Genomic DNA, 17,325 nt, shown 5'->3' on the forward strand with positions numbered 1-17,325 from the left:
TCCAATAGTAAATATTTATAATGAAAAACATGAGATAGTAGCTAGAAATTTTATTATGCAGCACTTAATAGTATACAAATTATACTTAGATACCTGCCAAATGTAAAATATAATATAACAGAAATAAATGTTACTTATCGCCTAAGAAGAATAAAGAGACTTATTACACAATGATCATGAAAAATATGCAAAATGCAGAGAAAATTGATTTTAAGAAAGAAATAAAAATGACCCTGATTATCCGAGTTGGAATGGTTAAATTTAATTAACCTGAACTGGAACAGGGCTGAATACTTATAAATGCCATTTAATAGATATATATATATATATAAAAAAAAAAAAAAAAAAAAAAAAGAAAGAAAGAAAAACTTTCCATACTACGCCAAACATTTCTCTTCTAATGGAACTGCGGTTCGCAAAAGAAGGAACGATGACACAATACAGAACGTAATTATATTAAATAATGAAAAAATATGATCAGAAAATGATATCGACGTATGGAAAAAAAATAATAATAATAAATTATATTCAAATATCATGAATCCATATGCAATAGATCTCTGTGCATATTTTAATAATATATATATATATATATATATATATATATATACCTTTAAAAAGGATGATATAACTTGATTTGGTAGACATATTTAAATATGAATTAATTTATCTAATAAGACATATGATCAAAATAGAAGCTGTATTGACCGTAAATTTATGTTAGAAGTAGACTAGAAACTTAGGGTGTATTATTTATAAAATTTTGTCTTCTCACAAATAATTTCATCTTAGCATTATGTAGACCACTAAATTCATATACATATACATGCACACACAAACATACATACATATGTGTGTCCGTGTGTGTGTGTGTGTATATATATATATATAAACTGTATGACTAATTTACTATAATTTTCTTGCATGTTGAAAACACATCAAGTTTTGCCCAAATATATCTCATGTCACTATCAGTCTTCAAAAGTAATTAGACGATGCGCTCATCGAAATGAGTACATATTAACTATGATGGAAACAAAATACAGATCTAACTTTTCTCTTCGTTTTCACTAATTAAAGATGTACAGTAGCGTATCACCAGTGTTATTGTATAACATACATTGCTAACTTTTTTCTACAGTTCTTAATCACATTTAGTATATACAAAATGGAATAAATAATCCCGCGTAATTACTAATATAGACGCTATATAATTTTATACTGACTCGTATTGATGGAATTATGTCATATTTTATTATATACAACACACATAAAACTCGAACAGGAATGGATTGTGGAATTTCCTGCTACTATACCTCTCTCTCACCATTTTCTTTACATATAAAAAAACGAATCACCGTACGATCTCGAAAATAGTAAAACAATATAACGATAAATCTCTCTCTCTCTATATATATATATATTATATATAGAATTTGAGAAACGTATCAAAATATAAATACGTTGCATACGAGCACACGAATAATTCAGGTAATAAAGATAGAAAGAAATCAATCGAAATACCTAAAATACTAAAGCAACGTGATTGCGAAATAAATGGATCAATGTTTATAATGACTAGGTTTGCAACAATAAAATTACTGCTACAAAACTCGGATGTTCTTCTATACCGTCGTTACTCTCGAAGAGGCCGTGACTATTTCCGTTTGATGACTATCAGTTACTTCAAATTTTCCTTCAGCATCATCCGATCTACCCTTAACTATGTGCGAAGGAATGTCCGTTTTAGGGTTGTAATTAAAGGGTGGTACGATAGCTGATGCCGGTGTACGTCCATTGCCAGACATGACTGGTATTTGTGCTATGTCCGAATTAGGTGGATCTACCGTTATAAAAGAGCCAAGTCGCGACATACGCTTTACACTGTCGATTTCAATGCCAGCGTCGTTTCCCTGTTGACGACGTAAAATAACGGTGTTATCTCCTTGCACGATGTTGTCTTTCCTTGACGTGGTAGGATTGTTGGACGATTTAACAGGGATCTTACAGGGTGCGTCATTTGCGTTCATACCGCTCAAGTCGCAAGAATTTCTATACTTAACCCCATTGGCTTGAACGTTTGTTATCGAGGGCTGTTTAGATCTGGATTTTTGCATGGACACCTTATGACTGTCATCTTGAGGAACTCCTTCGAACGTAGAACTACGGAACAATCTAAACGCGGGTGGTTTGCTCGAAACAATTTGCCCGTCTATCTCTCCCGTAACGCTACCACCAGGCGTAATCCACTTTCTCCCGTCCGACTTATCGGACAATTGTTTACTTTTGTTCTCTTCTACCTTCTTCCACAGACTAGCGATTTTACTCGTCGCTTCCTTCGCCAATCTGCGATTTTGTACGCCGCTCGACGTGTCGGATATGATGCTAGAATTGCTGTTAGATCTCTGACCCAAAGGTCCTATCTTTCGAAAAACTTTTCCATTATCGTTTTGCGGTGCGTTCTGATTATTGGTTACAGCCTTACTCGTTCCTGTTACCTTGGTATTGCTCTTGGGAATACCTAATGTTGGCACGAGCTTCGATACCAGTGGCTTTTCTACGCCATTTGCCTTTACACCCTTCGTCTGATACGTTTGATGAGCTCTCACAGAAATTTTTGATTTCCCAACGGCTGGGTGAATCTTCGACGTTCCTTTTATCGGCTTGGCAATTTTCGTTTTTATCGGCGAAGCCGGTGAAAATACCGTCGGCGCATTTTCCACTTCTGGTTCGTCCTTGGTGAATGTTCCCTGACGTTCCAATTGCTTCGTTGGTACTTCAACTTTAGATTCATTTTGGCTACTCGACGAGCATGCAGGCGTACTATGGCGTTTGTTGGATCTCGTGAATGTCAACGAAGATCCCTTGTTCGGTACCGACGTCCTTTTGCTCGCAGCATTTGCATTTTTTATTTTACTTTCGTAACTGGCTATGGCGGAGGATATCTTTGGACTGGCATTTGTCTTTAAAGGTTCTTTCGTTGTTGTAGCAGTTACACCTGGACTATTACTTTGCCTGAGAGTAGTGGCCCTGGTAGTTCTAACGATAGGAGAAGTGTTACTACGTCCGATGGGAATAGCACTAATGGGAGTTGGATGTTTCAACGGAGACGACTGTGGAGTCGGCTTACGCGTGATTGGATTAGAATACAAGGCTTTTCTTCTTCCGCGAATAGCTTTCGGACTTCCTGGTTCCGACTTGTCCGTCGCGTTCGAATCCGCGCTAACATCTCTACTACTACCCATTCCTGGCTTAATTATACGCGGACGTTTAATTACCTGACATTGTTCCTCCGTGCAATTAGATCCGTTATCGCTACCCGATTCTATAGGATCATTTTCTTCCGGTGCATGTTCCACGTCGGATTTATCCTTTTCCTCTTGTGCATTTTGATGAAATCTTTGCGATACGTCTCCTTGATGAGTATACGTGTCCATCAATCTCTTCGAAACTCCATTGACGAAACATAATCTTAGACTTTGTTCCGATCCGGATTCGTTCGATACCAGACTTAAAGTTTCTTGATCCAATAAAACGTCTTCTCCGAGAGAGATGGCATGGGTTTTGCTAGACTCGTTCAAGGTGTTCAATACTATAGTAGCATTATGCTCCAACATGTTATTAATTTCTTCCAAGGCGATGTCGTGGACGTTGTCAGCGTTGCCTTCCTTCTCCAAATTGTTGCTCGTTGGCTCGATATCGCAGTCGTCGGCCCTTTGCATACACTCGGAATCATTTAACGTTCTTGTGCGATATCTTTCCTTGTTCTCTTGATTTTCGGCGCGCTTCTTTCTTAATGCTCTAGGGATCGGTAATTTGGTAAGCGTAGGAATGGAAGATTTAGCAGCGTTCGCTGGGTCTCCAACTTCTGCATCGTCCTTTTGTCGACAACACGTCTGATCGATCTCTTCTTTGTTGCTTACAATGGCATTGATAATCGGAAAGGGATTTTCGAGTACTTGGGTTTGAAAGCGTGCCCTATCCTCTTGTCTCCGCTGCTTGGGTGTTAATTTGGAAAAAGGAGAGCACTTGCCTTGGGTGGTTATTTTGTTCGGTGTCTCTCCTGGCTTGCCCTCCTGTTTGCGTCTCTCCTCTTCCTTCTTTACGAATTCAGCGGCGATCGTATACGTTTTGTATCTCTCCTTCGCTAGATTTCTCTTTTGTTTGGGAGTTAAATGATTTTTGTTCGATCTCTTCTTCGGAGTCGACTCGGCCGAACTGCTCACGCAATATTCCGAGGAAATGGTGGTAACTCCTTCGTCGGTATCGTTCTCACCTTCGTCGATAGCTTCTACCAGAGTAGCTGGCACCTCTTCCGTGCGCAATTCCGTGTCCATGCACAGGGTGTCGTTGCAAAGGGTATCCGTGTTTCCTTCCATCGTCGATCGATCCATTTCGTTGACTTCGTTGAAGAGAGACGGAGGATTGATGTTTTCTAAATACTCGCTGAGACTGTTGTTGCCACTCGATTGCATACCTTCGGCATATCGCATACACGTGATGGACAATACGTTTGCCACGGGCTTAAGTAAATCAAATACCGGATCGCTTCCCGACAAAGAATGCGAATCATGATCCTTGTTATCCGCTACTTCCGAGGTAATGCTCGCTACGCTTAACATACTGTTCTCCATATCTCCAACGTCGAACAATTCGTCCATTACGGAAGGTGGCTTAACATTTTCCAAATGGGAGTGTACGCAATCGTTTAATAGATTTTCCAAGCTACCCGTATGACTTTGTCCCTGATTCAATGCTCTTTTAGCCACGACCCCAAGAGGCAATGACTTCTTGCGACAATTTCGCGTATCGACGGCCGACTGATTCTTAGTTTGAACAGGCGGAAGAGACGTCGAATAACATCTGTCCCTGTTGACGTAACTTTCCGTATTGTCCATAGGTCCGGCGTAACTCGCGGTCAGTGACAACAAACTTCCCATCGAAGATGGTGGCTTGATAGCGTCGAGATCGATGGACGTCATACTCGTTGTTTCCATTTCGTTTTGTTTGTTTACCTCGGCATCAACAGCTTCTGCCAATTTGATCGCTTCCTGTTGAATAATTTTGGAATCCGTCATGTTTGCGTGCTCGTCCTCATCGTCTTCCGCGGTATCCGACATGGTCGTGGTTTGACCATCTGGAACGTCGCTTTTGAACGAAGGAATCATAGGAGCACTGATGCTGATACTCGGAAATGAAACTTCGTTAGGGGAATCCTCGTTCCACGTGTCGCTTAATATACTTTGCTTCATCGTATTTGAATCTCTTTCTCTTATTGCCTCGGTCTGTTGCACCAAGGTAGCTGTAAGCCGATCCAACGACGCGATCATGGCGTCGGGATCTCGTTGACGTCTATAAACGTCCTCTTCCACCCGTTTGGTCGTCGTTTTGTCAACGACGTACGTCCCCTTCCCGTCAACGTCGTCGTCCCTCGTATCGTCGTTAAGCTCGTCTTTGAAGGAAGTTTTTAAACGAGCGCAAGACTCGTCGTTCAATTTCTGCTGTTTGTTGATTATACTACTACGCTTTCCCGTAATATTTTCAGTTGTGTTAGGAAGTCCAGACTGTATGCACAGCTCTAACAATGCATGCTCCGATTGCTCTACGGAATCGATGGAGTTACTGCTTTCAGAATCAGTACTTTTCATTCTTATCTCGCATATATTTTCTAAAACTTCCGTCTCGTTTAACAACGTCTCACTCCACCTCGTGGATTCTCCCGTTTTAAGATCTTTGTCAACGCAAACAACATTCTTACAAGTTTTAAAGCGCTCCTTCGTCGAAGACTCTAATTTCTCTTGCAAAGAGTAGTCGATATTTGACGTGCTTGTGTCCTTACTGCTAAGAGTTATATCTATCGTCGATGGTATGGTACGAACAGAGAAATTATCGTGATCCGTTACACTAATTTCGCTAACGTTACTGTTCGATGAATGTTTCTGCGTATTTTGAGAAAGCATCGACTTTTCTTTGTCGCTTAATTCCTAAAATAATAAAGCAAATAAATACGTAAGAAACCTTGCTTCGCACGGCGTTAGCCTTTCTGTTCGCTAGAAGAGACTACGTACCTCCAATTCCGTTTGATCTTCTTTGGTTATCGATAAATCGTCATTGAACGATTTCGTCGTATCCGACAAAGCCGACGAATGCTCTCTCAAAGTATTTATAGGCAGTGCTTTTCCAGTAGGTTCTGGTTGTATTAGATTGAAAGTAGTATCAGTAGCAGAACCAATAGAATCATTTGATTCTACTTGATCCAAAGCAATACTGGTTTGATATCTCATTAAATTACTCTCTGCTCTTGGGAGTTTCTCGAAACTATTTCCTATGAAGGAATGCCTATGTCTGCGACAATCAAAAAGAAACAATTTAATCAAATTATAAAGATACTTGTGATCGAGTTGAACGAAATAATATATTTTCTACCTATTGTTTTGCATTCCAATGTTGATACAAGCAGCAAGTAAATCTTCATCGTCTTCGTCCACGTCGCTAGCTTGATCGATGTTTCCCACGTAAGAAGTAGCTTTGTTCGGAAATAACTCTTTCGAGGATTTGGATTCGGTATCGAATGCGACGCTTTGATTAATTGGTATCTCATGCTTATCTGAAAAAAAAAATATATATATATGTATACGTGTATATACGAACGAGATAACGTCGATAATGATCAAACAAGGTATTAAAAAGTCTGATGCACACAAACGTTTCATCGTCGAGCTTACTCTTACCTATTTTAACGTCCGTTGGATTTATTTTCGTAGAATTATCTTTATTATATTGACAACTACCTGCTACTGATTCCTGCCATTGTTTCTCTATAAATTTACTGGCAGTATCGAAGTCTTGTTTCTTATCTTGATTCGTAAAACGTAAATCGACTTTCTCGATATCCACCAAAGACGAAGCTTTCTCGTTGTGCTCGATATCGTTTAATTTGTTAGGTTCTAACAATTTCCTCGATAAACTTTTCATTTTACTATCTTCCTGCAAGTCCGAAGAGGAAGCAGCTCGCGATGAATTCAATGATATCCCACGCGGTGTACCTTCCGTACAATACATCTTAATCGTGTCCTCTTGAATAAGACCTTGTTCCGTGGTCACGAAATAAGCGGCATGTTGTTTCTCGTCGTCCTCCACGGTTTGTTCGGCGTATCGTATACTGTAATCCGTCGGTTGATCGAGATCTGTTTCAGCATAATTTCGAAACAGAGATTCTTCGGAATTATGACTCAACGTCGGTGAGATTGCATTCTGAATGGAATTAAGAGGATCGCATTGATGTAACAACGAGTTATCCGTGTACATGCGATCGTAATCGTCGCACTGATTGCTCGAAAAATTGTCAGGTACGTAGGATAGTTGCGAAGAGATTTCCGATTTAGATTTGGGAACGTCCGATCGGTATTCGGAATTCTTGCAAACGGTTACTTCTGTTTCTTCCGAGACGCTAGATTGGCTGTTAAATTTAGAAGTAGACGAGATGCTCTGATTGAGTAACGACGCATTGTCTTCGACGGAGGAATGCAACAGGGTTTGCGAGCAAACGGCTTCTTGATCGGGCACCGACGACCATGATATGGTAGAAGTGGTCGAACGTAATTCGCTGACATTACCGAATTCAATGTCGGTAGGTCTGAGATTTTCTGGTATAGCATTTTTGTAACGCAACGTGTATTTCTTTTCGGACGAAGTAGCCTTCGGATTATCCATTTGTATTCCATTATCGAATCCTGTCGCAGCGTGTAACGACAAGGATTGTTTACCTTGCGACTCGGTCGGTGACATCCCGTTCAGGACGTGTCGATGAACCCTCTCGAATATCGTATCCGAATGCGTACTGGTCACCGACCTCATGGATTCTCTACTTTCGCTTCTAGAAACTCCGTTGCATTTAGTCCCGGATGTACTCGACTGATTGTACAATTGATAAGAACGTAATCCACGGGTATTAACGGCGAGGAAACTGTGATCGACCTTGAACGTGAATTTATCGTCCTTGTTCGTTGGCGAAGTACTGGGTTCTATATTGTCGCAAGTTTCGGCTAGATTCTGGTCGATCTCTTGTTCTAGAGCTCGTTGTCTTCGGGCCGCGAGAGAAGGTAAAGTTGGTAACCCGAGTCCACGCGCGGTTGAATCCAACTGGACGAGATTGCTACATCCAGGCCTGGCACTGAGTAAATTTTTTAAAGCGGCACTCGAACCCATCGATATCATTTTGTGCTTCGAATGTACGAGACTACGTAACATGGGTACCGCCCCCAGGGACCAAAGGAGACGTTGATCCTGTGGACACCTAGCCGAGAGATTCCAAAGGGCTCCGCATGCATTACTGACGACGGTCAGACTTGGCGATCGTAATTGTTGCAGAAGCACTTGCAAGCAACCCCTTTCTCGTACGATAGCTCTGTAATCTTCTCTAACAGCGACGTGACAGGAAACGTTTCTCAATATACCACCGGCGTTTTCAACAATGGCCAAAGTTTTCGACGGGGCATTGTAACTCAGCATATCAACGAGAAAAGCGAGTGCTCCGTCAACGGCGCATATGTCCACTTTGTTCGTGCTACAATGAGCAGATAGATTCCAAAGTGCCGATAATATCGATTTCAAGGTGGACTCTTTTCTACCCTCCATCGCGGCTTTCATCAATCCCGTAACAGCGCCGACTTCTCTCAACGTTTGTTTGCTGCTGCTATCGGCACGCCATGACAAATTTCTCAATACGCTCGCAGTTACTTGTCTGAGATCGTCGCTGGGACTTCGTAATTGCGAGACCAACGCCTTCATAAACTCTCGAAAGGAACATAAAAGAGCCTTGTTATTGCCGTCTCCGAAGGTTAAATTCGTCAGTGCCATGCCCGCGTATCTTCTCAAAGTTATACAATTTTGATCGTCGCATTCGCTGCCGTGGGCAAGGTGATCCATCTCTATTAATTCGGCAACAGCGTGGAGACCACCGAGTTGACACATCGCATGACGATGTGCTTCGTCGAACGATAATTTCATAAGGGCCGCTATCGTTGGTCCTGGATGTTTCTCAAGATCCGGTGCCTGTCCCGATTCCAACGACGTTCTCAACGATTGACAATAATCTCGTAATTGTTCGAGAAACCTGAGAACTCGGGCCTCCCGACGTCCAGCTCTCTCATCGCTCTTGGCGTGTACCACATTGTGCAATGCACGGGACGCCCTTTCTCTCGTTTCTGGATCTTGTCCAGGAGCATGAATCAATTGAACGAGCAAAGGTAGACAACCTGATTGTCTCATGACGAGACAACTGTCGATAGAAGTGCTCATGGATAACAAAGTCGCGCTCATGTCCTCTCGACCTTCGGAACTTCCTAGCATGCTTAACAAATTATACACGACGTCGACTTTAGCCCCTAATCTACGATGACCTTGCATTTCCGTCGAAGTACCAAGCATTGTACCAGAATTCGAAGAGAAACTCATAACACTTGCCATGTCCTGCAATACAACGTCATTCGTGAAATCCTTTCTGATTTATACGAAAAGATAATATTCGGATTACGATGTCGTTCGAAGCTTACGTTATGGGTAGAGCTCGATGCACTTTGTTGATTGGAAAATCCCATTTGTTGAGTCGCCCATATATCTCTTCTGATGGGCCAAGTTCCACTGTAGGATGAGGGTAATCCATGACCTTGCAAGGAACTACCTGGCTTGTTTTCTTCCTCGCTGCTGCCATCCTCGTTGTAACATTTGTTTCTCCTCACATAAAACTGCAACAACGCGCAGATACACGGACAAACCCGATGAGACTTAAAAATTATACGACACACGCAATTTCTTATATATCGAGAATATATTTTTTTTTGTGACGTCACGAGGGGAGTACTACGTCGATCGATCAGAAAAAAAATTTAGCAGTCGTCGTTTACACGTTTTTTATTATTTGTTTTTTTTCATTTTCTTCCAATTTTTCTTTCCTTCTCTTTTCTCTCTTTTTTTCTTTATCTTTTTTAATGCATACCGTATGACTCACTCACATTCATTTCTCCAAAGTGCATCCGCAGAAGAGGATGAGCCGAATGTAAGAGTGAAGAATAACTTAAAGGTTGTCCATGTACGAAAAGAGAGGAAGGAAGAGGAATACGCCGAAGGGAAATGCATGCTTGTGTGTAAGTAAGGGAGAGGGATGGGGGAGGGAAAAGAGAGTAGACAAGGAAGACCGACTAAGAGCCCAAGAGCGAGAGAGAGAGAGAGAGAGAGAGAGAGAGAGAGAGAGAGAGAGAGAGAGAGAGAGAGAGAGAGAGAGAGAAAGAGACAGACGAGAGACAGAGAGAGAGAGAGAGAGAGAGAGAGAGAAATAGCGAGAGCTTGAGTAAAATCAATACGTGCTACGTTAGTGAACGTGTATATACGGAATGTACGTGCGCCACGAGGCGCAGCTCGACAGCACCCTCTCTCTCTCTCTCTCTTTCATTTTCCAGACTCCATGAAACGACCATGAAAATGAATTTCCAAAAAAAAAAAAAAAAAAATGCATCAGTACTTAAAAAAGATCATTCAAGAGCAAACCGAAGATGATCACACACGCACGCACGCATATACCATACAGGGATGCACGTACACACACACACACACACACACACACACGAAATGAAGAAGAAGAATTATCCCTTGAATACACACTTTTATCGCACGGTTTATCACAAGGTTTTAATCTTAAAAGAAGCCTGCGAGAAAAAGACGATAGAAAGGAAGACACGCGTTTGTACAATGAAATAGTAGACAAAAAGGATAAAACGGTATAAAAAGAAATGAGAAAAAGAAAGAAAGAAAAAGGAGGAGAGGGAAGAGAGGAGAGAGAGAGATTTACCTCAGGACTGGAGGCGGACGATCTCCGTTCATCTTCTTCTTTGATCTCAGGTTCCATGGCATCCTCTTTCTTAGTATCCTTGATAAAACTGGATGATAGGTAAGTAGATCCACGTAGATCAGCATCAGTAGCATCAATGAGCAAGTTCTTGGCAGCGGCTACTGATCGTACGGCCGCTGCCGCTGTTGTAGCCGTCGTGGCAGCCGTGATGGTGGTGGTGGTGGTCGTCGTGGGTGCCGCCACCACCGGCACTGCCGGCACCGCTGAAGCGGCTGGACGTCTCGAGCAGCTTGTCTCTGGCTCGTGCGCCGCGACGACCACGGGGTAAACCAGGGCCGTACTACCACGTTCAAAAATACGAATGGGGCGCCTAACACTTTGCTGATTATATCTGCCGCTAGCCAAATTGTTGCTACTACTGCTGCTACTACTGCTGCTACCTAAACCGCTACTACCAACGCAGTCTTCCACTTCGAATCTTTCGTACGAGTGATGAGGATCCCCTACCAATCCACCTCTTTCTCCTACTCTTACCACTCCTCCTCCTCCTACACCTCCACCTCCTCCACTTCCTTCTTGATTTTCCTCCGGTAACAAACCCCAAGTTTTCTTAGATGCTACCACCTCCACGTCCTCCTAAGGGCAAGCGAATATTCATTATAGAGTTATTAGTATCTTACAGTCTTTCACACGGGACTGGTATTTAATAATGATTCTTAGTTTTCGACTTTGATGTCCTAGGTACTTCTGTTTTTTTTTTCTTTTCTTTTCTTTTTTATGCGCATAAATTGTTTTGCACCGTCTATACTGTCATGTAACTTTCGAGTCATATGCTGGTATATTTATAATTGGTATAATGTGATATACGTGGTATAATATAATTGCAGATAATTATGTTATACCAAGTAATAGTATATTATAACTTTCACGTTATATGATTTTTTTTAACAAACCTCGTAAACAATTCTGATAGTTAATAATTAGTTAAAATTGTAGAAAATTGCCTGTTATTTGACTAAATCCTTATCACTCCTGCTTGGTGTTCTACTAATTGATACTAAACGCTGTGCAACCGTTCAGCAATTATAAGAAATTTTCTAACAACGAAAATCAATTGGAACGATCAACGAGAATCTCGTTGACTGTCTAAACTCGCTAGATAAATCACAACTTCGTTCTACATTTTATTTCTTTTTCTTTTCTTTTTTTCCTCACTTCTTAGTTATAAGAACTTTCTCAAAGGGAGAAAATTGCATGAAATAGAGCGATTTACTTTCTTTTTACTCAACTAGTGCTAGAAAAGAATCGAGAAAAAAAGTCCAATTTCCGTGAGCGACGATTCAACGCGCAGTTGTTAAGTGGTCAATTGGAGTTGGCGGGAGATTGAAATGTGAGTTTAAATGCCGCGCTTGACCTTGGATTTACCATCTACAGGTGTTACGTTGCGTAGATCCCGTACGTATGTATGTACTTCGAACGATTCTTCTTCTCGCATAAAACGTTATTTCAACATTTTATGTTGATTTTATACACCATTGTTACCGTCATCGAATGACGATAATGATTACAAAATTATAGCTATACAAGAGCCATTCGTTACGGCATAATACATGTTTATATGTACAAATACAGTTTCCCATAAAGAAAAGTAACATTTTAACAACTTTAACAAGTTAATCTGGGCCAATGAGAAATATCAAAACTTATAAATATCAAGAAATACGACTATCTTATGAAACTCATTTGCGTTTCTATTTGCAAATTCATTCATTCTCTTAGCTCGCATAATATTGGAGTATTACAGAGAATAATATATCACGGAGTTTACTCGTCTCCGAACGTTCGTGAAAATAGAAAAAAGGAGCTATTAAAAATAGTCTGGTCGTTCGACGAAGCTATCGAGGGAGACTTTTCTGTAAGTAAAATGAAGAAGAAAAAGAAAAAAGAGGACGAAAAAACAGAGCATACCAATCAGTGATGCGAGAAAGGCGAAAGTAAGCTTGGAATTGTTGCATCTCTGTTTTACGGGCAATGTACTCATAAATTAGTAAGCATTGGCCCAGGTATAAGCCGCTTTTAGCTTCTTCAGACCGTATAATCGATTGAAAATTATTCCTCGTGCCAAGGAAAAAATACTTTTTGATATATTTCAAGAATCACTGAAATCTACGTACATATATATATATATATATATATATATATATATATATATATTCAAATTAAATCCTGCGTTTACGAAAATAATCAATCCATAGATCTAATAAATCGTTTTCATAATCTAACGCAAAAGACACACGATTATTTTTCCACTAAGAAATGACTTCTGCAATCCAAGGAGGATGTTACGTAAACACCACGGACACGTCGTTCATTATAAGGACAATCACCTTGCAATCGCTAGTCCGATAAGTGTCCCGTGTGACTTTGGAGTATCGTAAGATCGTCGAAGTTCTTCCAAAACGATCGTCGTAAGATCTATCCTCTTGATCTTCCTTCTCGATAGCATCAAAAGCTTCCTTATTCTCCATGATCAATCTCAAACGATTTCTCTTAGTCTTTACAGTCTTTGGATTCACTGTATTGCTCGATGACACGAATTTCGTTGAACGGGGCAAAGGAATCATAGTGTTGCTTGATCGACGTGGCGATGAACTTAATGATCCTTGACGAGTATCACCTGGTAGACCTAGCGAAGAATGATTGATCCGATCCTCACGATTTTCTCCAGGCATCTTTCATCAACCTGATTTCCCCGAGTCTCGTATTAAGAAAAATAATGTCCGGATAAATGGTCTTCGTACGATCAAATTCAATCGGGACACGTTGATTTAAACGTCACGATGATATCCAATCTCGTTCTGTTTGAATCGACTCGTTCGTAGTAACATCACAAATCTGCGTCTCTTCAATTTCCGAAGCTTTCTCTAGCACCTTCACCTCCTCTTCTCCTTCTTCAATCTCATCGTGCTCCATCAGACGTCGGACTGGGGCTCGACGCATGCGTCGAAGCAAAGATTTTCAAAATGTCCCTCTGCCATTTCAGCAACCCCCTTTTATAGCCTCTTCACACCTTGTTTATGCTGATCTGTGTGCGTGCGTGTGTCTGTAGCTCTCTCTCTCTCTCTCTCTCTCTCTCTCTCTCTCTCTCTCTCTCTCTCTCTCTCTCTCTCTCTCTCTCTCTCTCTCTCTCTCTCTCTCTCTCTCTCTCTCTTTCTCTCTAATAGTATTAAGGACAATCGATCGGATTATAAAATTTCGTCGTCTTGATAATTAAATCGTCGACGATCTTTCTCGCAGATTACTTTTTCCTTCGTTGAACATAACACGCATCGATGTCCCTTCTTCACGTTCCATTTATAGTCATACGCAGCAGCTGCCGCTGTTCAAGCTACGCTTTTACGATGGTCTTTGTATGCCAAGCGTGCAACTTGCGGGCCACGTGCTCGACGCAACATCCTCCATGAGATCCTATAGGAAATATAACTTGAAGAGTTGACAAAAATTATATCGTTAATGCTCAAAAACGAAACTTCTTTTTCATCTCTCAATTGTTAAAATTCATTATTTTTCAATGATTACGAACTGCTTGCTGCACGTACTTCTCGTACAATTAAATAATACATTCAAGATATTGAACAATCTGAATCCTTGCTGAATAATTACAATTGAACAAGCAATTTCACGAACCAATAGCAAACCATGCGCCTTTCAACTCGAGCACACACAAAACGTTTTAGCACCAACGCGTTTCAACTCGAACGTCGGAGTTCTACACGACGAAGACGAAGACGACGACGACGACGACGACGAAGAAGAAGAAGAAGACTAAATTGAAAGGAATGGAAAAGCCCACCAGTTGTGCTGGTATGCAGTGACTCAAAAGAACCATCAGAGTGAGTCGTCCATAACGGAAAGGATCGAGAGCGTGGAAGGTCGAATACGATAACGAGCTTGACCGCAAAGAAACGCAGCAACGTCTCTGTAACTTCAGACTGAAATAGCTTGAAGGACTTTGAATGTCGATCAACGAACTCGATTAATTATTATCTCTCTCTCTCTCTCTCTCTCTCTCTTTCTCTCTCTCTCTGTCTTCCTTTTATATAAGAACAACGAGCAAATGAATCATTTTTACTATTTTGATCGGATGAATTAGGAAAATGATTTTTCCTTTTTCTTTTTAATTTTTTATCGACACACTAAACGTAATAGTCTTCGACGAGGAAAACGGAATTCGAATGCACGTAGCCTAAGTGGCTGATATAAACTGACGTAGGTTAGGGGATCGAAGAACAGCTGGGCTCGGCCTGGCTGCTGTGCGCCATCACTGACTCACTCTCACTCTCTCTCTCTTTCTCTCTTTCTCTTCTCCCGACGACTCCCACTCTCTCTCTCTCTCTCTCTCTCTCTCTCTCTCTCTCTCTCTCTTTTTCTCGCTCGTACTCTACTTTTCTCTCTTTCTCTTACACTCGATCTCCTTTCTCTCTTTATCTTTATCTCTCTTTCTCTCTTTTTCTGTACATATCTCCCTGCTCTAACTGCAGCCTCTTCAACCCTTTTCCTTATCCCTTTAAGGTATTCAAATTTTATCCATTCGATTCTTAAGAAAAGAAAAAGAAGTAAAAAGATACTGAAAATAATATTCCACATAAAAGACTCTTCGGTCTGATAAATCTTTTTCATTATTTGAATTATACTTTCCTTTATTTGAAGATTAGTAAATGCTTAGAAACTATCTTATCTGATCCTTCAATAAAATTTTCTTATACTAAAGAAGTAAAAAAGAAAAAAAAAAAAAAAAAAAAAAAAGATAAGGAAAACGAAAAGAGAACAAACATTCCACGAAAAATATATCCCGGTTCGGTAGTAAATCTTTTCTATTTGAAAAAAAAAAAAAAAAAAAAAAAAAGTTGGAGAAAATTATTAGACAATATAATTCTTTTCTTTTCTTAAAACGATCGGATCTAAATAAAGAATAAAAGATTAAGCATTACGATTAAACAAATATTATGAAAAGAAAAGATAAGAAAAAAAGAAAGAGAGAGAGAGAGAGAGAAAAAGAGAGAAATGCAGCTACTTATGAATATCAGTATTCTTCCTATGGGGATAAACAGTTTCAGGCTATTTGTTGGATTGAAAGGGGACACAGAAAGAGAGAGAGAGAAAGCCTGATCAATAACATCCCCTGCAAGCAGAGTGGTGGCAAAACCTTTCTCCCCTTCTCCCCCACAGATCTTTCCCCCATGAGTATGGCGCATGCTCGCCAATGAAATTTCTCTTCCTCCTGTACCTCTCCTCTCCTCTCCTCTTCTCTTCTCAATCTCTCTCTTTCTCTCTCACGATTTCCCCATAATTTTCTACCACTCCTACTTGATACTATATATACATGTGTGTATACATACGCATACACACGCATATGTATGTGTATGTGTGAAGGGCACGCGGAAGGGCATGTAAGTATACACACTGGACGTTTTCGAGAGAACGCACTCAATTCACAGCATTGAACTTGAGCTTCGAAATGTTGCTGTGATAACATTCATGAAAAATGAATGAATTGGTGATAATGATACTGAGAACAACTCAAGAATTTTTTTTATTTCTCTCTGTCTTTCTCTCTTTATCTTTTCTTTCCTTTTTTTTTTTTTTTTTTATATTGCATTATAATTCATATAATTATTATGCCTGGTAAGCTATTTAAAGTTTTACAAGAGTCTTGTTCGAAATAAGAAAATATTTTTTATATGAAATTTTTATTCATTGATCAGAGAAAAGTTTTCTAATCTTCTCGTATAAATTGCACATCCTATATAATATATGTGACACTATAATAAATCTGTTGTATTATAAATCTTCTATAAATATACATAGGATAAATCATTTGAACTTTCACTAGTTTCTCGTTTGAAATAAAAAAAAGTAATGAAATTTTTTCGTTTATTAATTAGAAAAGCTTAAAAGCAGAAAAAAAATTGGACTTTTCATATAAATGGCTCATCCTATAGCGCAATTACAAAACTGTTTTATTATAAAATAACTATGAATATACACGAGATAGATCATTTAAACTTTCAAAAGTTTTTCGTTTGGAATAAAAAAGAATTTCCTATAAATTTTTTATTAGTAAACGACAATGAAACGTTCAAATTTTCTCATTTGAATGTCACATTTTATATATGCAACATACATCGACATACGTACGTAGATATATATGCATGTATATATATATATATATATCACCATTATCTTTTATCTCTGTTGCATTATAAATTTTCCATGAATATACAAGTGTTAAACGAGTTATACTTTCAAAAGCATCTCAAAGAATATTTATAACATTTAAAATACAAAATAGCTATTTCCCATAAACTTTATATTAATAAGTCAGAAAAATATTCAAGTGTTTCCTCATTAAAATGTCACACCTTATAATGCACTGCATATATGCAGTTTGCATAAATACACACACACACAGACACACA

At 39.7% G+C, this 17,325-nt stretch overlaps 1 protein-coding gene across 7 annotated transcripts in view; it reads right to left on the reverse strand.

The window, feature by feature from the left end:
• Window positions 1–35: 35 nt before the first annotated feature.
• LOC122634351 overlaps window positions 36–17,325 on the reverse strand; it is a 29,676-nt gene continuing 12,386 nt past the window's right edge. For 3 of the 7 annotated variants that reach the window (XM_043823209.1, XM_043823210.1, XM_043823213.1), the window contains 6 exons: window positions 10,847–11,482; window positions 9,555–9,746; window positions 6,732–9,471; window positions 6,427–6,607; window positions 6,069–6,345; window positions 36–5,984 (listed from right to left, as the gene is read on the reverse strand). In XM_043823209.1, coding sequence (XP_043679144.1) covers window positions 1,626–5,984; window positions 6,069–6,345; window positions 6,427–6,607; window positions 6,732–9,471; window positions 9,555–9,746; window positions 10,847–11,482 — 8,385 coding nt within the window. In that variant the 3' untranslated portion in view covers window positions 36–1,625. Of the gene's footprint in view, window positions 5,985–6,068; window positions 6,346–6,426; window positions 6,608–6,731; window positions 9,472–9,554; window positions 9,747–10,013; window positions 10,210–10,846; window positions 11,483–13,233; window positions 13,983–17,325 lie in introns of those variants that run through there. The other 4 variants (XM_043823211.1, XM_043823212.1, XM_043823215.1 and 1 more) reach the window with 4 other exon arrangements.

The sequence above is a fragment of the Vespula pensylvanica genome, chromosome 14 (genome assembly GCF_014466175.1).
Source record: "Vespula pensylvanica isolate Volc-1 chromosome 14, ASM1446617v1, whole genome shotgun sequence".
Classification (NCBI taxonomy): domain Eukaryota; kingdom Metazoa; phylum Arthropoda; class Insecta; order Hymenoptera; family Vespidae; genus Vespula; species Vespula pensylvanica.